This window comes from Euprymna scolopes, chromosome 27 (genome assembly GCF_053919585.1).
Source record: "Euprymna scolopes isolate OS-2025 chromosome 27, ASM5391958v1, whole genome shotgun sequence".
Taxonomy (NCBI): Eukaryota; Metazoa; Mollusca; class Cephalopoda; order Sepiida; family Sepiolidae; genus Euprymna; species Euprymna scolopes.
The window spans coordinates 85,662,816-85,682,254 of NC_136508.1; the positions used below are offsets into that span (position 1 = coordinate 85,662,816).

General features: G+C 33.6%; 1 protein-coding gene across 1 annotated transcript in view; it reads left to right on the forward strand.

Annotated features, from left to right (window-relative positions):
- LOC145248959 (PR domain zinc finger protein 10-like) overlaps positions 1-10,863 on the forward strand; it is a 102,940-nt gene extending 92,077 nt beyond the window's left edge. Inside the window, exon 14 of the mRNA XM_080110760.1 lies at positions 2,374-10,863. Within this exon, the coding sequence (XP_079966886.1) occupies positions 2,374-4,357 (1,984 nt within the window). The 3' untranslated portion in view covers positions 4,358-10,863. The remainder of the gene's footprint in view (positions 1-2,373) is intronic.
- The last annotated feature ends 8,576 nt before the right edge of the window (positions 10,864-19,439 follow it).

Here is a 19,439-nt window from a genome sequence, read left to right on the forward strand (position 1 = left end):
CATAAAATCTAAGAGTGTATCATGTAAAATTTCCAAAGAAAATAAAATGAAATTTATCATATGTATAAAATTCTCTCGTGAAAACAATGTAAGTACTCATGAATCTGCATAAATCTCATTACGATGAATATCTTATGTGTTCCCACCTTTAAGTGACTTATGGGAATAGAACCACTTCAAGCTCCAAATATGTATATCACATCCATAGGCATTCTTTTAAAAGTCAACTTAACAAATATCTGAATTGTTTTGTTGGGAAATTATAAGACTGAAAACTTAAAGTGTGTCACTGTGATTCTCCCTCCTCCCAATTTTAAAAAAAAAAAAAAATTATATGAAATAATATATATATATATATATATATATATATATATATATATATATATATATATATATATATATATAATTTTGTTTACATTTTATTATTTTATATATATATATATATATATATATATATATATATATATATATATAAAAAATGTAAGTGAAGAATTTAAGAATTTTGGTATATTTAGTATGTAAAGCAGCTCATCCGTCTCTTTTTTTCTTTTTTAATCATGCTGTCTCTCGGAAATGTATAAAAAGGAATACGAAAAATATAAAAGCTTATAACTTTTCTTTATTCGTTTTCAATTGGTGACGTGCAGGAATACAAAATGATATTATGAAAAATTTAAAAACTTTTTTACAGATACATAATTTTTGACTGATCCTTCAGTCTTCATGGGTGTAGTGGAAGTATGAGCATACACAGGGGAAAATGGGGAATGGAATATATATATATATATATATATATAAAATCAATCATTGGACCCAAAAAAATCACGAAAAGAAGTAGTCCTATCACATATTCAGATAAGGCACACATAAGTCACTCCTACATATTAAAAATGAAAAAGTTCTCTGGGTGTACAACATGTCACAAGCCATATACAATGAAACATTTCTTACTGGTTATGACCTCACATACATTCATAAGCAATTTTACACTAGACTCTTATGACCTCTCATACATTCATAAACACATTTACAAGGCCAAAAATCTAAAAGACCTCTTTTGAAAAGAAAACCCTGATAATATCCCAAAATATCTTAAAAAGAGTGACTCTTTACTACAAAATAGTAAGCAAACAACTAATAACATTGAAACATCACTCAAATATTCTTAGTGACAACTGTAAATACAACCAAACATTTGAAAACAGCAAATATAGAAAACAAATGAAATTTGAAAGCAATCAACTTAAAATACAACAAAAATCAATAACTAAAAAACAACCTTATATACACACTAAATGATCCAAAGAAGGTCGATATGTTTGTTAAACAAACCAACCAAAAACATTCCAGATATCAGCTCTAATTTTTTGTAACCTAAACTTATTAAAAATGTTCTTTTAACGCGTTGTTTGCCATTGTTCAAGAAAAGTGATTGTTCTTTACAAAGCTACTTTATTTTTAAAGTGTTTGGATGAATCTGCTATATTACTTATCACCCCTCTTTGATTATTTATATTTTTATGTATTTATATTATTTACTTTGTAATATTTTTATATTTATTATAGTATCATTATGTATATATTTTTGCTATTATATTATATGTATTATTTATATACGTATATAAATTTTATACTGAGCATTTTATATAGTTTGAGATTTGCTTTATCACCATATTTTGATATGACTCAAAAACATCAAGAAAGCAGACAATTACCTTATTTAGTCGTTTGAATCCTTCATTTTGATCTAATCATTCTTATTTCTAAAGCAGAAACTTGACATATAAAATCTGTTAATCTTTAAATAACAAAAACTATTCTTAAAAACTCAGGCATAATGCTCTTGTAAACAATATAAACAATAATAACAAAAAAAAAAATGAATCTTCAAAGTAAAGACCTTCATTTTCCAAGACTTTTTGCCATCGATCTGCAAGCTTTTGGATCTGATCAAAGTACCATTCAGCTAGCCTTAAATCAAAGAATTCTTGACACGTTTCCTCAACTTCATTAAATCAATTGAATCAGCAGCCCTTCAGAAAGTGTTGCATTAAGCAGAAAAGGCCGTAATCTGATGGAGCATAGTCAGGACCGTAGGCTGGATATGGCAGAACCTCAACGCAGTCCAGCTCTTCAAACTTGTCTTTGGTCTTCCTAGCAGCGTGTGACTTGGCTTTGTACTGCTGCATCAAAGTGCACTTTCGGTTGATCAGAGCCAGGTACTATTGCTTCAACTTTCCGTAGACCCACTTCAGTTGCATACAGTAAAGTTCAGCATTGATAGCATAACCTCTCCCTGTTTTTTTTACAATTTTGACAATCTGTTTGCTTTTTTTTGTTTTTGTGTTTACTTGTAATTGTTATGTGTTTCAGAACCCTCAAGAAGTACCATCGCAGGCATGACCATGAAGCCCTTCGTCGAAGAACGCTAAAATCCTTGTATCGTAAAAAAGGCAAAGAAACTGGAGGCAATGAATGGGTGTGCACCCACTGTGATCTGACGTTTGATAACTCAAATCTGCTAAACCTGCACACGCTTACCCATGCTGCTGAAGATGTTGGACTGGATGAAGTGAAACGGTTGGCATGTGATCCGAATGAAAATAAACTCACAGTGACCTCAGCTCTCCAACTGCAAAAGATGGTCAGTTTAGATGCTAATGGAATCATGAAACTAGAGGACGTGGGTACAATTCTTACTTTAGACAACGACAACCTTTTGGCATGTCCTGTCTGCTGTGAATCATTCCCAAACCAACATGATTTGATTGAACATGCTAGTGTACATGGCAAGACAAGGCGGAAACTCGTCCTCAACCCTGACCGGCCACACAAATGTGAAAAGTGCTGGAAAGCATTCGGCAGCCACGAACGGCTTCAGAAGCATCTTTTGTGTCATGGGGATGAGAATACAAAACCGCTACAGTGTCAGGTTTGTTGCAAGCGTTTCATGAACAACTCTGCCCTCTCATGTCACATGAAGACGCACAGTGACAGAAAGTATTATGAGTGTCCTCTGTGCCGCAGTGATTTTGATCAGGTCACATTGCTAAAGAGTCATGTCACCCAGCATGAGCAGCCTGATGGGAAATACCGGTGTCCAATCTGTAAACGAGAATTTGAGGACTTTGCAACAATTCGGAAGCATATGCGCGCTTTCCACTCTGATAAAAAATACCCCTGCTCACAGTGTGAGAAGATATTTCCTCGTCCGGACAAACTGAAGCTACACATGTTACGTCATTCCTCACACCGTGAATTTATGTGCGAAAACTGTGGCCGCCAGTTCAAACGGAAAGACAAGCTAAAGGAACACATAAAGCGGATGCACTCAGCTGAACGTGAAGCCCGATTGGCTTCCAAAGATGAGAAACCAGTTAATTATAAAAGTCTGCCTAAAGTGTCCCCTAATGATTATCATCGGTTTATTTATAAGTGTCACACATGCCTTCTTGGTTTTAAAAGACGAGGCATGCTTGTCAACCATCTGGCCAAAAGACATCCAGATATTAAGCCAGAAACTGTACCAGAACTTAATCTTCCAATCTTGAAAACCCAACGGGATTATTATTGTCAATACTGTGAAAAGGTGTACAAATCAAGTTCTAAGCGAAAGGCTCATATTTTGAAAAATCATCCTGGATCTGCACTCCCCATGAGTAGTCGACGGCGATCAAATGTTCAAGAGATGCCTGGAATTCCCAACCCAACTTACTCACAAATGGTTGGCAGCATTACAACTATGCCGCACTCGTGTGGCTTCTGTCATAAACAGTATGCTAGCAAAGCAAAACTTATGCAGCACCAGCGCAAAAAGCATTCAGAAATGTTGTCGATACCCTCAATAGCACGAAGAGTGAAAGAAGAGAGACTAGCTGTGGGTATTTCTGATGATTCCCAGGGTGGTGTTGGTGATGAGGACTACGATGACCAACCCCAGGCTGTAGCTGATTCTTATCAACAAGCAGATCTGCTCACACAGGCTATGTCAGAACTGACTCAGTCACTGGAATACCGTCCAACTGGTGACTATACTGTCACTCGGGTCACAAACACCCCAACTCCTAATGGGCAGCCAACTATGGTCCAGATTCAGGCCACGCCTTTAGCTGCAGTGCCTGGGCAACACACCACTACAATTGAACTTAGTCATCTCGGTCAGAACCTTGTCCATGCTCAGTTTGCTGCAGTCCAATCCCAAGGAGAAGCAATAGTTGCAACCGCTAACCCAGAACCCTCCCAATCACTGAGTCCATCACAACAAACAATTAATACTCAGGCCGCAACTGTCCCTGTTACACTCTCTGGAAATACCATCACTCTTGCACGGACATGGACTAACTTTAACTTTCGTTGATTTGAAATGAAAATGTAACTCATTTCTGACTTCCTCACTCCCTTCCTCTCTCTCCCATCATCCCTTTCCTCACACTGCTCAATTCTCATCCCATTTATATGAACATCTATTTGCATGCTAGCGTGTGTGTTGACTAACAATATGATGTGTTAAAGTCTGTTAAATGAGTTAAGATGAAAAACTTTGTATTATTGATTTTTATCTGGTTCTTTAGAGTCATACTGGAATGAAAAAAGTCATTTTTTTTTTTAATGGTCAGTGAATCGTCTAATAATCAAACACTGTTAGACATGATTGTTGGATTTTTGGTTGCAAATAATGTTTGTGTCATTTGTATGTTAAAAAAAAAAATTGTAGTTTATTGAAATGCTCAAAATGCTAAAATGTTATGATTATTGAAATGTTCACTCCATGAACCATCTTAAAAAAACGTAATGCAAGTCTTTTTTCATAGCTGGGTGATGATAAAGAAACATCAATGTTTATTTGAATATCTATTTTTTTTTTTTTTTTTTATGTTTTTACGAATGCCATCAGCATTTCACCAAGTCTAAGCTTGTCTGAATTATTGTTTGTTCACCTTTATGACAATGTAATTTATTGTGGATTCTTGCACGTTTATTGGCAGAAACCTTCATTTTGAACAACAAAAGAAATATCTCAGGCTTATCGAGAATCATATTGTCTTTAAAATATAAATTCCTACTTTCTACTTCCCTCCTCACTCTATTTTACTTCCTCTCTCTTATTCTTTTAACCTATATGTCCCTCTTTTCTTTAAAAATTTTAACTTATATATTCAATAATAAATGCGGCTTATCTTAACACTCTACTGCAGTTTCATAGATCATCCAATCATTGGAACACTTTCATACTAAAAATTTCAACTTAATTTGTATTCAAATGTGTTAATAAATGATTAGATAGTGATTAGATAAATGATTAGATAGTGATCAGATAGTGATTAGATAGTGATTAGATAGTGATTAGATAGTGATTAGATAGTATGTGAAATTGTAGTAATTTGTTAAGATAAACATTTATTATTGTTATTTGACTCTTTGGTTTATGATCTGCTCTCTTGATTTGGCCTGCGTCTGATTTTGAAAAGTTCATTTTCATTTTTCTGCATATATATATATATATATATATATATATATATATATATATATATATATATATATATATGCAGTAAATATTAATTGAAACAGCAGTGTTAAATGAAATCAACAAATCATATCGATTGCATTTTGTGTCAACTTTTCCAGAGATCAAACTATTTCTGTCAATTCTTAATTCATATTTAAACTTAAATCATCATAAAAGGAAAACTTGTACAAGTCCATTTGCAAGATCTCTTTTATAGCAGATCATTTGAAGGTTGTCACAATGCAAGAAATGGAAATGTCATTTACTTGCTTAGTCACAATTTCTCAGTAATCTAATGTAGGTGATTATGTTCCATGATATATTTCAAAGTAAAATCTCTTCATCAAATGATGTGTTTCAAATCGGAAACTCATATTGTCCGGTAGTGTTATTTTTATAGCTATACTGCAGTAAATGTCACTGTGACCTGCATCAAATTAAATAAAATAAAAAATTTTAAATAATGAAATGGTTCTTAGTATATTTTTCCTCTGTTGGTGATGTAGATGATCCAAGGATTTGGACAAGAATCAATGCAATTTAAAATTTTGAATGTTTCAGGTATCCTTGGACCTAAAATAACTGAGAAAAATAGATTCTTGTAAAAGTTGAGTTAAAAATTGGACTCATGAATTGTCTATCTCTTTTAAGATTATTATACAAAATGTTGACTAGCCATCCATACAAACGGTTTCTAGGACAATAAGTGCTTGGAGACCACCATTTCATCAGCAGTTGAAGTAATAATAATTTTTTTTTGTCTAGAAATGTACATTTAGTTATACATCCTCTCAGTTTAAAACCTTAACATTCATTGAGCTTAAATCATTAAAATCTGACTCTGAATAATATATGCATCTATATGCACACCCACATGTATGCATTAAATAAACTTTTTACTGTTTTTCTCTCCTTAATCCACACGAGTGGGCCCCCCGTCCACATAGCTGGCTAGCTACATACATGAAAATATCCATGCAGGTGCATTTGAAGCAAAACTGTTATGAAGGGTGCTCTTCTTTGTCCAATGCAATCAGTCATTTACCTTTTATGGCAGCTGACACACCTGCCAAGTTTAAACTTTATGCCGGGCATCTGCATGTGTTTCATGGAGATATACGTAGCCAGGGCATATTCCATGTACACCATCTACTGAATAAACTACCAGATGGTATTCGCAGCTGACCTCCATATCTGAAGGCTGTTCTCCTATCTGCCACTTAGGGAAATAGTTGCCCCACACCATCAATTTAATTTTCTTCCTTTCTATATTTATTATATTTCTATATATAAAGTTAACCTTTTACTGATGGTCAGTAGTGAATCTGATTTCATTTTTCCTCTTCATTTTTAAATTTTTGATTTTCAATGACAAAAGAATCAAACAACATCTATAGAATATACATTTGTATTTCTACTTCTCTTTGCTCTATTTCTCATTTCCTTTTTCTTTACTTCTCATTTCTCCTATTTTATTCATTCTCTTTTTATAAGTTTATTTATTTATTTATATGTTACCAGCAGTGATACCTGGAATTACCCAGGAATAAATAAGGAGCTTTTGTGTACTCCTTTCTCAACTCAGTACTGAACCCCATGTTATTGTATTGTTATTAAAATTTATCTCTCATTCAACAAAATCATCTCGGCCAAAATAAGAGAAATAATAATTCAGTGTGTAATTATTGACGTTACGTAATTGCGAGAAGACCACACAAGCCATTTGTCTCCATGTCATAAGTATAGATAAAAAAGATAAACAAAAATGGATTATAGTGGATTTTTTTTTTTTTACAAAAGAATTTTTTAATCGAATATTTTACATTTTGTTTTATTTTACACTACTGCATTTTTTTATTTAAAATAACTATTCAATTAAGAATAAATAAAAAATGATTTAAAGTTTAATTATTCTAAATTACATGAAAGAGACACAATCATAAATCTGTCTTGTAACTTGATAAGTTTTGGTTCTAGACATGTTTTATTGTATGAAATAGTCGAGGAATATTTGTCAAGAAAAAAAAAACAAAGTACTTATGAAAACATGAAAAACTAATGACAAAAAATCAAAGAGTTTCTTATCAGTATTATAAAATTAAACAAGTTTGCTTCCTAAATATACTTTTGTTTGCGATTATTTTGCATATATACTGTGTAGGCAGTATTTGTTGTTTTAATCATATTTTGTTGACTGAGATAATTATATGTAATAAGTTTGTGTCTTTCTTTTTTTTTTTTAAGTTTTAATGCTTTGTTTCTCTCCTTGAAAATTGTGTTAAACTAAAAAACAAAACAAAAAAAGCAATCTATAACAGGCCTGGCAACCATGCTAGTAAAACCCACGATTCGAGGAACCATGTAAGGATTACAATTACTAAGAATATTTTTAGCAAGTAACTTGTAAGTAATAGCAATCAATTCATTAATTAACATAATTAAACATATTATTAAGAAACACCTTAGAGGGATGACAATTGTTCACTTATGACCGTGAATGCAAGTATAAAAAAATAAAATAATTATGTCCTCTTCTGTGAAATGATTCAATGGTAAGAAACTCCTAATTGACAACAAATTCAGAAACATTTTTATAGAATATTTAAAAAAATATTGAATTAATTTCTTTATATAAATGAAAAGCACAGAAAGCACAATATAGTATTTATAAAAGAGACATAATCAATTCTGGATCTCCTGATGGCCATGAAAATAAATTTGTGTGGTTATGAGAGCAGACTAATTGAAGTTGTTTAATAAAATTATCGCAGAATATTTTTATTATTTAGAAACACAATCTATACAAATGACTCTTTTCAATAATTTCGCCGATCATAGACTAAAAATAAAACTCAATTTCATTTAAATTTATGAAGTTTTCTGAAATTTTGATATTAACAAGTGTGAAATGTTGGTCACATCAACTCTCACAGATGAATTAATGTCTTTTCTAGTTTTGAAATTGATAAAATGTTATTTTTAAATATGAAGGGAAAAAAAAAACAGTTCTGAATAAAGAAAATAATGTTATTTTTCAGTTAATCCAGTTTAACCACAATTTTGTCTGTTAAATGATTCAATTAGAATATCTTATGTGAGCTGTAAGTGTGCTTGCAAAGATCAGTATGCGGCCATGAATCACATATTTAGCCTCCTGCCTCATGTAATACAAAACAAGTTCAACATTTTACAAAATGGTTGAATAATACTTTCAGGGAAAAAAAAAAACTAAATCTCAGGAAAATAATAAAAATTTAGGTAATATTTGTAGATTTTAGTATAATTTTTATCGACTGTACCTACATTTTTGTCTTTCATAAAAAATACTTATTTCACTATCATATGATATGATAACCATGCCCAGTTGTTTATGCTAGTTACATGCTTGCCAGGCCTTTTATAGATATCTTGCTTTAAACTCATTTTACTGTTATTTTTCATTGTCTTTTTTTCTTATGTTTCTATATGCATTTTGTTATCCTAATCGATGTATAAATTTACACATATCGGAACTTGTGTTTGAATATTCTAACCTTCACAAATACAAAAAGTGCATATTGGTCACTAACCCAAATTTATTGTAACGTGTTCACAGAAGCATACATTTGATATACCCAGAAAAACTAACTCTAGTCAACCAATTTGATGAAAAAAATGTACATTAACATTTGCATGGCTTAAGTATTTATTCCATTTATTGCAGTAAAGTATCATTTATACAAAATCATTTTAAGTTTTTCACGTGTACATCTACAGATAAAAAAAGTAGAGCTCAAGAAATCACTTCTCCATTTTATTTTTTTATACCCTTAAAAAGCTCTTCTTGCATCCAAATTACAAATCTCTTCACATGTGTTCAGCTTTAATATTTGCATAATCCAGAGTTACGTCTTTTTCTATGCAAGTTTATTATGTTACTCTTATTTAGATCACATCTCCCTTTGAGGAACAAAGAACTTGTGCTTTATAACTTCATTTTCATAAATGGTTGATAACACAGGTGTGAAAACACACAGAAGGAGAATGTAATTTTTTTTATAATTATTTTAATTTGGCACCCATTTTTCTTTCAATTTTAGTGCAACGTATTCTGACATTACAGAAATACCTCCATGACATTGCTTATAATCTCTGGTATAAGTCTAAAAATTTTTAATATTTTTAAAAGATTTTTTTTCTAGATAATAAAAGCATAAAAAACATAAACTAACTGGAATCATTTGATATATTTTTTTTTATATGATCTTGCAGATAAAACTAAAAAAAAAAATCTTTTTGTACAAAATATTGTATAATTTTGATATAAGTGAAATCAAAATGTTTTTTTTTTGTTTTTTAGAAAATGCAAAAAGTCTACTCTGAAAATTTTTTTGTTCTTTCTAAATCTTAACTTTTAAAAGGTTGATTTACAATGACGACCCAATTTGCTCTTTTGTTTGTTAACATTTCTAATTTTAGAAGTGTTTGTGTTTCCCAAATCTTCCCTTTACATTGATTGATTTTTTAAAATTTTTTATTTAAGAATGCAAAAATATATTATTAATTTTTCACTGACCCATTAATTAACTGATTTCACTGATCCATTAATTGCTATAAATTAATTTTTTTATTATCTGATTTGTCACATGTGGAAGAGGCAGGTAAAGCATCTACAAATATAAATTAGAAAAAAAAAAAATAATTATGGGTGTTACAAATATAAAATAATGTCTGGCTGATGCAGCTGAGACAACATATGAAGCTTTTCCAAAACAACTTATTTTCAGATTAGAAAAATTTTATAAAAATTTATATCAGATGAAAAAAAAAAATGTAAAATGTAATTAGCATTGAAAAGGTAGAGCTAACTCTGTTCACTTATTTAATGTTCTAAAATAAACCTTTATCTAAATGGGCCGGTTGGTACAAAGTGATGCAATGTTGTTATCGTAGAATTAAAAATGTATTTCCCATTATTTACATGGTTCTTATTTGAACTCTTCTCCCCAACCCTGCTATTTATTTTCTATTATGTGAAAGGAATGGCACCTTTCCCTTCCTATGAGTAGAAACCTTACAGATGGGAACCTTTAGATTGTGATTGACTAAATTGATTTCTACCACCACCACCACCACCATCCACTGAATACATTAACAATTCCCAAATGTTTATTATATTTGTATGCATGAAATATATAATGTAATGGATTTTTTTCAAATTGGAACTACGGTCAAAGCCGGATGATTTATTTATAGTTTCTTTTATTTGTTGTCTGAATGAGATTATTGTCAGATTCTTTGATGAGCTGAATAAAGGTTTAAAATGTTTAGTTGCTTTTATGCGTGGTGACACTGCAACTGCCATTTTCTGAATTCACTGTCTTTTTGATTTTGATTTTTGACTAACCCAAATTTATTGCAAGTTTTTGTTGTTTTTGTTTCAGATGAGAAATCATTATTTGCATTAGTCATCTTAAAGGGGGGAAAACAAATGTTAATAACCGTGCCTGGTTAGAGTTGCACATTTCAAATTGAAGCTTTTCCAAAACAATTTGATTCTTAATTTTAAAATTTCCTTTTACTTTTATTTACATGTTAATTTAAATCTGTTAAACATGAGACATGTTATCATGTTTATAAGTTTTTAGTCAGAGATTAGTGTTGAGTTGCAAACTCACTGTGCCTTCTTTTTTCTGAAGAGAGAAAAGTTGCAAATTTACTAAACTCCCAAAAACAGAAAGACAGTACACTCCTGTATCAATGAAAAGACACCAGTTTAAAGGAGAATACATATAATTATCTTAGACAGAAATCACTAGCATTGTTGTGTTTCTTAATTTTTTAGACTTATTTTTCTTCATGTGCCTGTCTTCCACTAGGCAATATTCGTACATGTTTCTTGATTAGACAAAAACACATCACAGCAGTCAATACTATATGAGAGACAAAAACTTTTCAACCCAACCTTTATAGCCTCTTCTTTATTAACTTGATGTCCCCAAGAACAGCCAAAAGGTATGGAGATGCCACATTAATTAATGCTGAGGTTATTCATCCAGAACAATAAAAAAGTCTCAGGGCATGAACACAATGGTATTTTATTTCTGCCTGAGAAGACGGAGTCAAAAAAAGGACAAGGGCGCAATCTACTCTTGCTGAGTGTAAATAAGAGATACAGATTATAGTTGGAGTGAAAAGGTTGGATGCTGAAAGGTGTTGAAACAATTTTTCCCAACAGAATTACTGAATTGCAAAAGATTAATAAGATTTAGATTAAAACTCATGATGAGACTAGAGAATTAATTAAACCTCTTTACATTTTCTAAATAATTAATCACTGCTTATCAAGGTCTAAAAGCCACTAATAAATAAGATTAATGAGTTTATCAAGTGGATGCTAAGGCAAACATCTTGATTGAAGACAATTAAAACTGGTCAGAACCATTTAAGAGGACGGCTCAACAAGAATTTATTAACATTGAACTTGAAAACAACCATATTGTAAAAGCAGCCATGTACTATTGTATTCCATATATAGGTAGTTTTCGAAAGGGATTATGTTCATGGAAAGTTTGTTTAGTTCCAGGTATACTGAGGAACAAAAATTATTTACAATGGTTGTAGTTAGATTTGACGTTATCAGTCTCAATATAAACAGCAAAAGAGATTTGAACTTGTACATGAGCTAAAAGGTTGTAATCATCTGATTGTTGTCTTGTTCAAATTTGCACACTGCAGTTTTGGCACTAGTTGGAGTGTTATGTGGTTTTGGTTAGTGCTGTAACAAAAGTATTTTCTTTCCACATAAAATCAGACGTTTAGTTTAAAACAAGTAACAATGTTTTATTTTGAGCAATTAAAATGATACCAAACAACAGACTTGAAATCAAACTCACAAAAGAACAACTCATTTTTCAGCTCAAACTTAAAATCCAGACTCTTTTATGAGACCAACAGAAGTGCTTTATAAGAAGCAGTCTACAGTCTGCTTGCAAGCTAGGCTAAAATACCAAATCTCTTTCTCTTTGTTTCACTACAAATATATATATATATATATATATATATATATATATCTCACTATCATTCTGGATGGAGCACACAGCAAGTTCACTTGAAAATCAACCACTGCTTTTTTTAGTTATTTATTTTTCTTTTTTTTTCCATTTTCACCCCAAACAGGGCACTGTGCCACTTTGGTTTAGGGCCTACTATCGGGGACATAAGTTGTAGGGATACTATGAAGGGAATTGAGTAGCCATATGCCTGTTCATATTACATTTGAACTTCTGCATGCCACTACAGTTGGGAAAGCAGGAACCAGGAAGAGAGTGCCAAAGTCTAGCAGTTCTGGGGAAGAAACTATTAAAGCAGAAAGCTTTCTTACATCTAGGGATCTCTACTGTGTAGGGGTAAGATTTTGCTTCTTGTCAGGGGCATTTACATCGAAGGGGTACAAGGGCTTGTAGTTCATCAGATCATCCACCATTAAAATACTTGTAGGACAGACAGAGGGATCTGCAAATTTTGTCGATGGGACAGAGGCTGCAGCTAGATGACAGTTCAGGACCTATCAAGTTGGCAACTCTCTTTTGAACCCTATCCAGGAGCGAGAGACTATTAGCATATGAACCAGCCCAGATCTGACAACAATACTCCATACATGGGCGAATGGTGGCTTTGTAGAGGTACAGCATACTTGCAGACATAAGTCAATTTCTAGCATGGAAGAGAGAGCCCACCTTCCTCGCAGCGACCCTGGCAATGCTCTCAATGTATCTGTTCCAACTCATGTTCCCTGTGAACCTGAAACCGAGAAGTTTGAAAGAAGTACTTTTAGGTAATATATCTTTAGCATTTGCTATTGGTGGTTGTGAAGGTTTCTTGTAATTATTGAAGGAAACAAGCTTAGTCTTGGCAGTATTGAATGTGACTATCCATTTTTGTCCCCATTCCACCACAGATTGGAGGTCTTTCTCTAGTGTTTCTGCCATTTCCTTAGATATGTGTTCATTTGTTTTCCTGTCGTGTCTGTTATGCAACATGGTGTCATCAGCAAATATACCTATCTCAGAGGCAATTTTGCATGTGGACCTGATCTCATCCCAGCTGTGCTATTAAAAAAAAAATGCTCTGCTGAGAATGCTCCAGTTCTCTCTAAATTTTTCAACAAATGCCTTAATGAAGGAAGTAATTTATGAATATTAGGAATAATAAAGGTCTAAGGGTAGACCCCTGAAGTACACCCGCATTTATATCATATTGTTTGGATGTACGATCGTCGAGGACAACCTGGATTCTTCTCTTATTTCAGAAGGATTTAATTATGTTAAGTATTCATCCAGTGATACCGTATGATCTGATTTTCGTGAGAAGACCATCGTGCCAGACCCTGTCAAAAGCCTTAGATATATCTAGGGTTACTGTCTCCTGTTTTATCCAGTGTATGATATATACGTTCAGAAATTACTGTTAGGATATCTGCTGTAGAACGGGCTTGCCTAAATCTATATTGTTGGTTGGTCAGAAGTTTAGCAACTGTAAATTGATGGATTAGAGCTTGGTTAATTATGGACTTTTTTTTTTTTTTTTTTTTTTTTTACATAAGCGTCACCACTTATCAAGGCCGATCAGCCACTCAAGGATAAGGGTTAAAGAGTGTAGAGTAGTCAAAGGGACAATATAGTAATCAATAGTAATGGAAGTTTGGTAAATTTGTTAACTTAAGTGGAACGGCTCATCAGAAACTTCTTCACGTTGGACCTGAAGACAATCATATTATAGACAGCTGGAAAGCAGGAAAACGGAAGACAATTCCACAGGCGTGCAGTTCTAAGAAAGAAGCTTTGATCATGGAATCTATGTTTAGGTTTAGGCACAGATAAAGAGTGGGGGAAATTATTGATAATGTTTTCAGCTAGTTTAGTGTTTCTTGTGAAAGTTTGGCGAGGAGGGAACCATAGATTGAAGCTCAGTCGAACACTTTCCATGAAAATAACGATAAAGCAGAGACAAACTCGCAACATCTCTTCTGTGAGATAGAGGTTGCAGCGAAGAGAAAAGGACATCTCCCACCAGGCCATGAAGTCTATTTTGAACCCTATCAAGGCAGGACAAGTCTTTTCTAGCAGCTCCTGCCCATATGTGGCAACAGTATTCCATCCTTGGACGTATCTGGCTCTTATATAGATAGAGAATTGCATCAGCAGTGAGATATCTACTGGATCCGGCCATTTTTCCAGCGGCCTTGGCAACAGATTTGATGTACATATTTCATTTAAGATCAGGAGTAAAGGTCAAGCCCAGAAGCCTGTCAAAACTTGGGGCCTCCCCAAGACGAGAGCCATTCATTTTAATTGATGCCAGATGGGGATCAGAACGTTGATGATGTAAAGATAGAAGCTTGGTTTTAGATGCATTAAAAGTAACCAGCCACTCCTTTCCCCATTGTACAACGTGCTCAAGATCAGAGGAGAGAGAATCGGAGAGAACTTGGTCGTTTACTGTCTTAGATGTGCTACCATAGATGGTAGTGTCGTCAGCAAAAATGTCTACGAATGATGTAAGGATGTGATTTGGAAGATCATTAATGTAGATCAGGAAAAGAGTTGGGCCCAGGATCGACCCCTGAGGGACTCCAGCATTTATTCTGTGAGCTTCTGATTTTTGCCCATCAACTACTACTGTTATGAACCTATCAGAGAGAAATGATTCAAATATTTTGGCGAGAGGAGGATAATAATTTAATCGGTCAGTTCTTTTGCCAGAATTCTTGTAAACTGATACCACAGAATTAGTTTACCAGCAGTCAAGAAAGCAAGATTCGTTAAGGCATTTGTTGTAAAGTTTGGAGAGAACTGGAGCAACCTCGGCAGAGCATTTTTTTAATAGCACAGCCGGGATGAGATCAGATCCACATACTTTTGAGGTGTCTAGGTTTTTTATGATATCATGCACCTGAGAAGGGATAATTTTCAGATCATCTAGTGTGGCATCTGTCCACAAAGGAAAGTCAGGGAGGAAGTGGTTTGCTGGATCCAATGTGGAGTTAGAGGCAAACCGACTGGCAAGCATGTTGGCCTTCTTGGTTGCCGTGCAAACAGCCTCTTGATTGTTAGTAGGGAAATTGTTGATTGCCCATTATTTATCAGACTGTTGTAGATTTTGCAGAAATCACAAGTTCTTAGTTTCTGTGCTTCAATGCGTTTTCTGGTGGTTTCGGTGTATTCTCTCTTAGCTGTCGCTATTTCTTTCTTACAATTACTTCTAGCTTCTTTAAACTTTTATCTATTTGTACTGGAATTATGTCAGTTAAATCTGCAGTATGCATGCTGCCTTTGAGCAATGGCAGCTGTGCAAATGGAAAACCATTGGGGAGAGTGGGGTTTGCTATAGAATTTCCACGCGGGAACGTGTTTCAGTTGCCATTTTGAACCATTCAGTGGTCTCATTTGCGCACTGTTCAGTAGGAAGAGAAAAGATATTACCCCATGGGGCATCTTTGATGGCTTCCCAGTCAGCCTTCTTATAATACTTTGTCGTTTTGAGCAATTACTCTTCATCATGTACCATCGCGAAACATGCAACATGGTGTTTAGAGATCGTTTCAGAGTTAAGGAATCTACATTGAGATAGCCTTTTGGGATATGAGGTCCACAGGACATCATAAACCCTCAACTTAAAAATTTACTTGTAATTTGAAATTACAATCAAATCAAAATGTACAGAATTTTATTGTAATTTTAACCACTTTAATCTGTCCCATGTGATTTCTTTTATTTTTATTTATTTTTTAATGGGAATTACTCCAGACAAGGTGTAAAGCCACTTTACGTAAGCAGCTATGAAGAATGAAAGATGATTATTGCAAAAACGGGAGATGCTTATTGGCATTTAGTCTTGAAAAGACCAAGATTATTGGTAGGAGGAAAACAGTCAGCAGGAAGAAAGTTCCACAATTCTGCAGTTATTAGAAAGAAGCTACTGGAATAGGAAACTATTACAATGCCGTATCAAAACATCGGACCAATGAGCCAAAACAAAAGACGCAAAAGAAGAACACATGTCATAATGATACTTATAGAAAAGAGTGATACTAGCAACATCACGTTTGTGAGCGAGGAGTTGTAGACAACGATTTAGAAGAAAACCAACAACGAATGATTGTATCAAAAAGCAACGCTTGAGGTGATAGAAACACAGCAAAGAGACATGAAAGATTGACACGTAGAAACTCATTTGTGGCTGTTTTTGAACAAGTTTGTTTCATTCTGGAAATGATTAAGTCATCCTTGTTGATGAAGGGTTAAGAATACTTAATGACTGACTTAACACTTTCTTAGCTCATAACTAAACTATTTTTACCTTGTTTTAGCTGTATGATTGCTTTGTTGTCAAACTTATTTGATCCTATTAAAGTCCCCAAGGCTATCTTTGTTTATTATGAGCCCTACAATTGATATGTTTGCTAGTTGACTATAAAATAACATTGTTATGTATTGACTATAAAATAACATTGTTATGTATTGACTATAAAATAACATTGTTATGTATTGACCATAAAATAACATTGTTATGTATTCAAATAGCCAAGTGGACTCCTATACTTTCATTGCTGACCTCTCACAATTACAGTTCATCACTTAAACAAAAGACAGTTTATCATTTCACACTAAAATCAAGCCAGACATTAACCCAAGTTCGTTTTTTGTGCAAAGAGGAGGACAAACATACCTGGTTGCTCTGTTTGATTCATCCAGATTGATTACATCTGATGTCATTTCCTTTAATTCTCATACTAGCTGATTGCTTCAGAGTATTAATTGTCTGAACTCTGTTGTCCTCCTTTGTCTATGAGACACCCTGTTTGTTTGAATCTAAAACATAATTCAACATAATGTTTACTACTTGATGTAATCAGCAATATTTTACAATAATAGCAATCATCATCATCATTATCATCACCATCATATTCCGTGTAATGTCTATTTTACATGCATTGGATGGATTTAAGAAACTAACTTACAAACTAACCTATCTCTGGCAAGATCTTTACTGATCCCTCTTTTTCTAAAGTCCATTTTTATCACTTCCTCTGGTGTTTTCCTTGAACTTCACCTGTGAACTGGACTTGCTACTTAGCTGTTCGACATCTTTTCTTTTTCTTTATACAAGGGAGCAACCACTTATCAAGGCCTGAAGGCCATTTAAGTATAAGGGTTAATGAGTGCAAGGTGATCACTGACAAAACAGTTTAGTGATCGTTTTTGGTGGAAATTGGGTGGAATTTGATTATTTAAGGGAATGGGACAGCAAAAACTTGTTTACATTGAACTTGTAGATGACCATGTTGTAGTCAGCTGGAAAGGAGATCAGTGGAACAGAATTCCAGTGACTGACAGTTCTTGGAAAGAAGCTTTGTTCATGGAATTTACATTTAGATTTAGGCATAGAAAGAGAGTAAGGGAAATTGTTGTTAGTGGTTGTAGCTAGATGAGTGTTTTGTGAAAGTTTGGTGGGGAGGACCATAGCATTTGTCATGAAAATGATGGTAGAGCATCACAACATCTCATTCTGTGGGAAAGAGGTTGCAGGGAGAAGAAAAGGACATCATTTACTTAGTTTTGAAGCCGCTTTTGAACTTTGACAAGGTTGGATAGGGAACTCTGAGCAGCTCCTTCCCAGATGCAGCAACAGCACTCCATTTTAGGACATATTTGGTTTTTATACAAGTAGAGGATTACGTTGGGAGTGAGATATCATCTGGAGGAGTAGAATGATCCAATCATTTTTCTAGCGACTTTGGCAACACATTTGATGTAAGCCTTCCACTTCAGGTCAGAGTTGAAGGTTAGCCCCATGAGCTTATCAAAGTAGGGTGCTTCTTTATGTTGTCTTAATTATTATCAGCCCTTTAAAGTCACAACGCTGACAATGAGAGACTCATACTTATTTAAACACAAAAGTAGCCAGGAGTTATGTTGCACACAATACTAGCAAATAAAACTGAAATGTTTATAACCATTGCTACAACTGAAATGTTGGATTTTCAAAATATGACTTTAATTTTATGCTCTGGATAATGGATAATTGTAACAATAGTACGAGAAGTTTATTTATTTATTATTTATTTTTTAAAAACTTTTTTTCACCCAAACAACGCACATACGACCAAGTTGCAAGGGGCTATAATTTGGGAGCAGATTTGCAGGGATACTATGTAGGGAGTTGGGCAGCAAGATGTTTGTTCATATTACACTTGAACTTCTGCATGTTCGTACAGTCAGGGAAGCAAGGGCCTGGAAGGGAATTCCAAAGTGTAGCTGTTTGAGGAAAGAAGGTATTGAGGAGTAGAAGGCTCTATGTCATCTAGGGATCTCTACAGGTAGGGGTGAGATTTTGCTGCTTGTCGGGTTTGTCAGAGGTATCTATGTGGAAGAGGTACTAGTGCTTTGAGTTCATCCAAACACTTAGTATAAAGTACTTGCAAAACAGGCATAGGAATATCAGAATACAAGTGGAATATCAGAATACAAGTGGAATATCAGAATACAAGTGGAATATCAGAATACAAGTGGAAAAAGAAAAGTTGGAACAAATGAAAAATTATTTTTATGGATACCGTTTCAGACATTATAAATATGATTCTGAAATGAGATCATCTTTGCTATGTATTTTAAATGAGGGCATTTATAATACAGACTTAAATTGAACCTATTTTTAATAGGTTCGTTTGCTGTTAAGAAAATTAGGTATGAGTGAACATACCAAATCCATCAATTATTTTTTGCCACAAAAAATCAGCAACCTTAGATTTGTCGAAGCGATACAATTATTGAATGAATTGTTGAGCTCTAAAATGTCTCTTTTTCAGAAAAGGTGAAAATTTATGAATTTCATAAAAAAAAGACCCCGAAAAAGACTACATGACTTTTGCTAACATAGTTAACAAATGCTG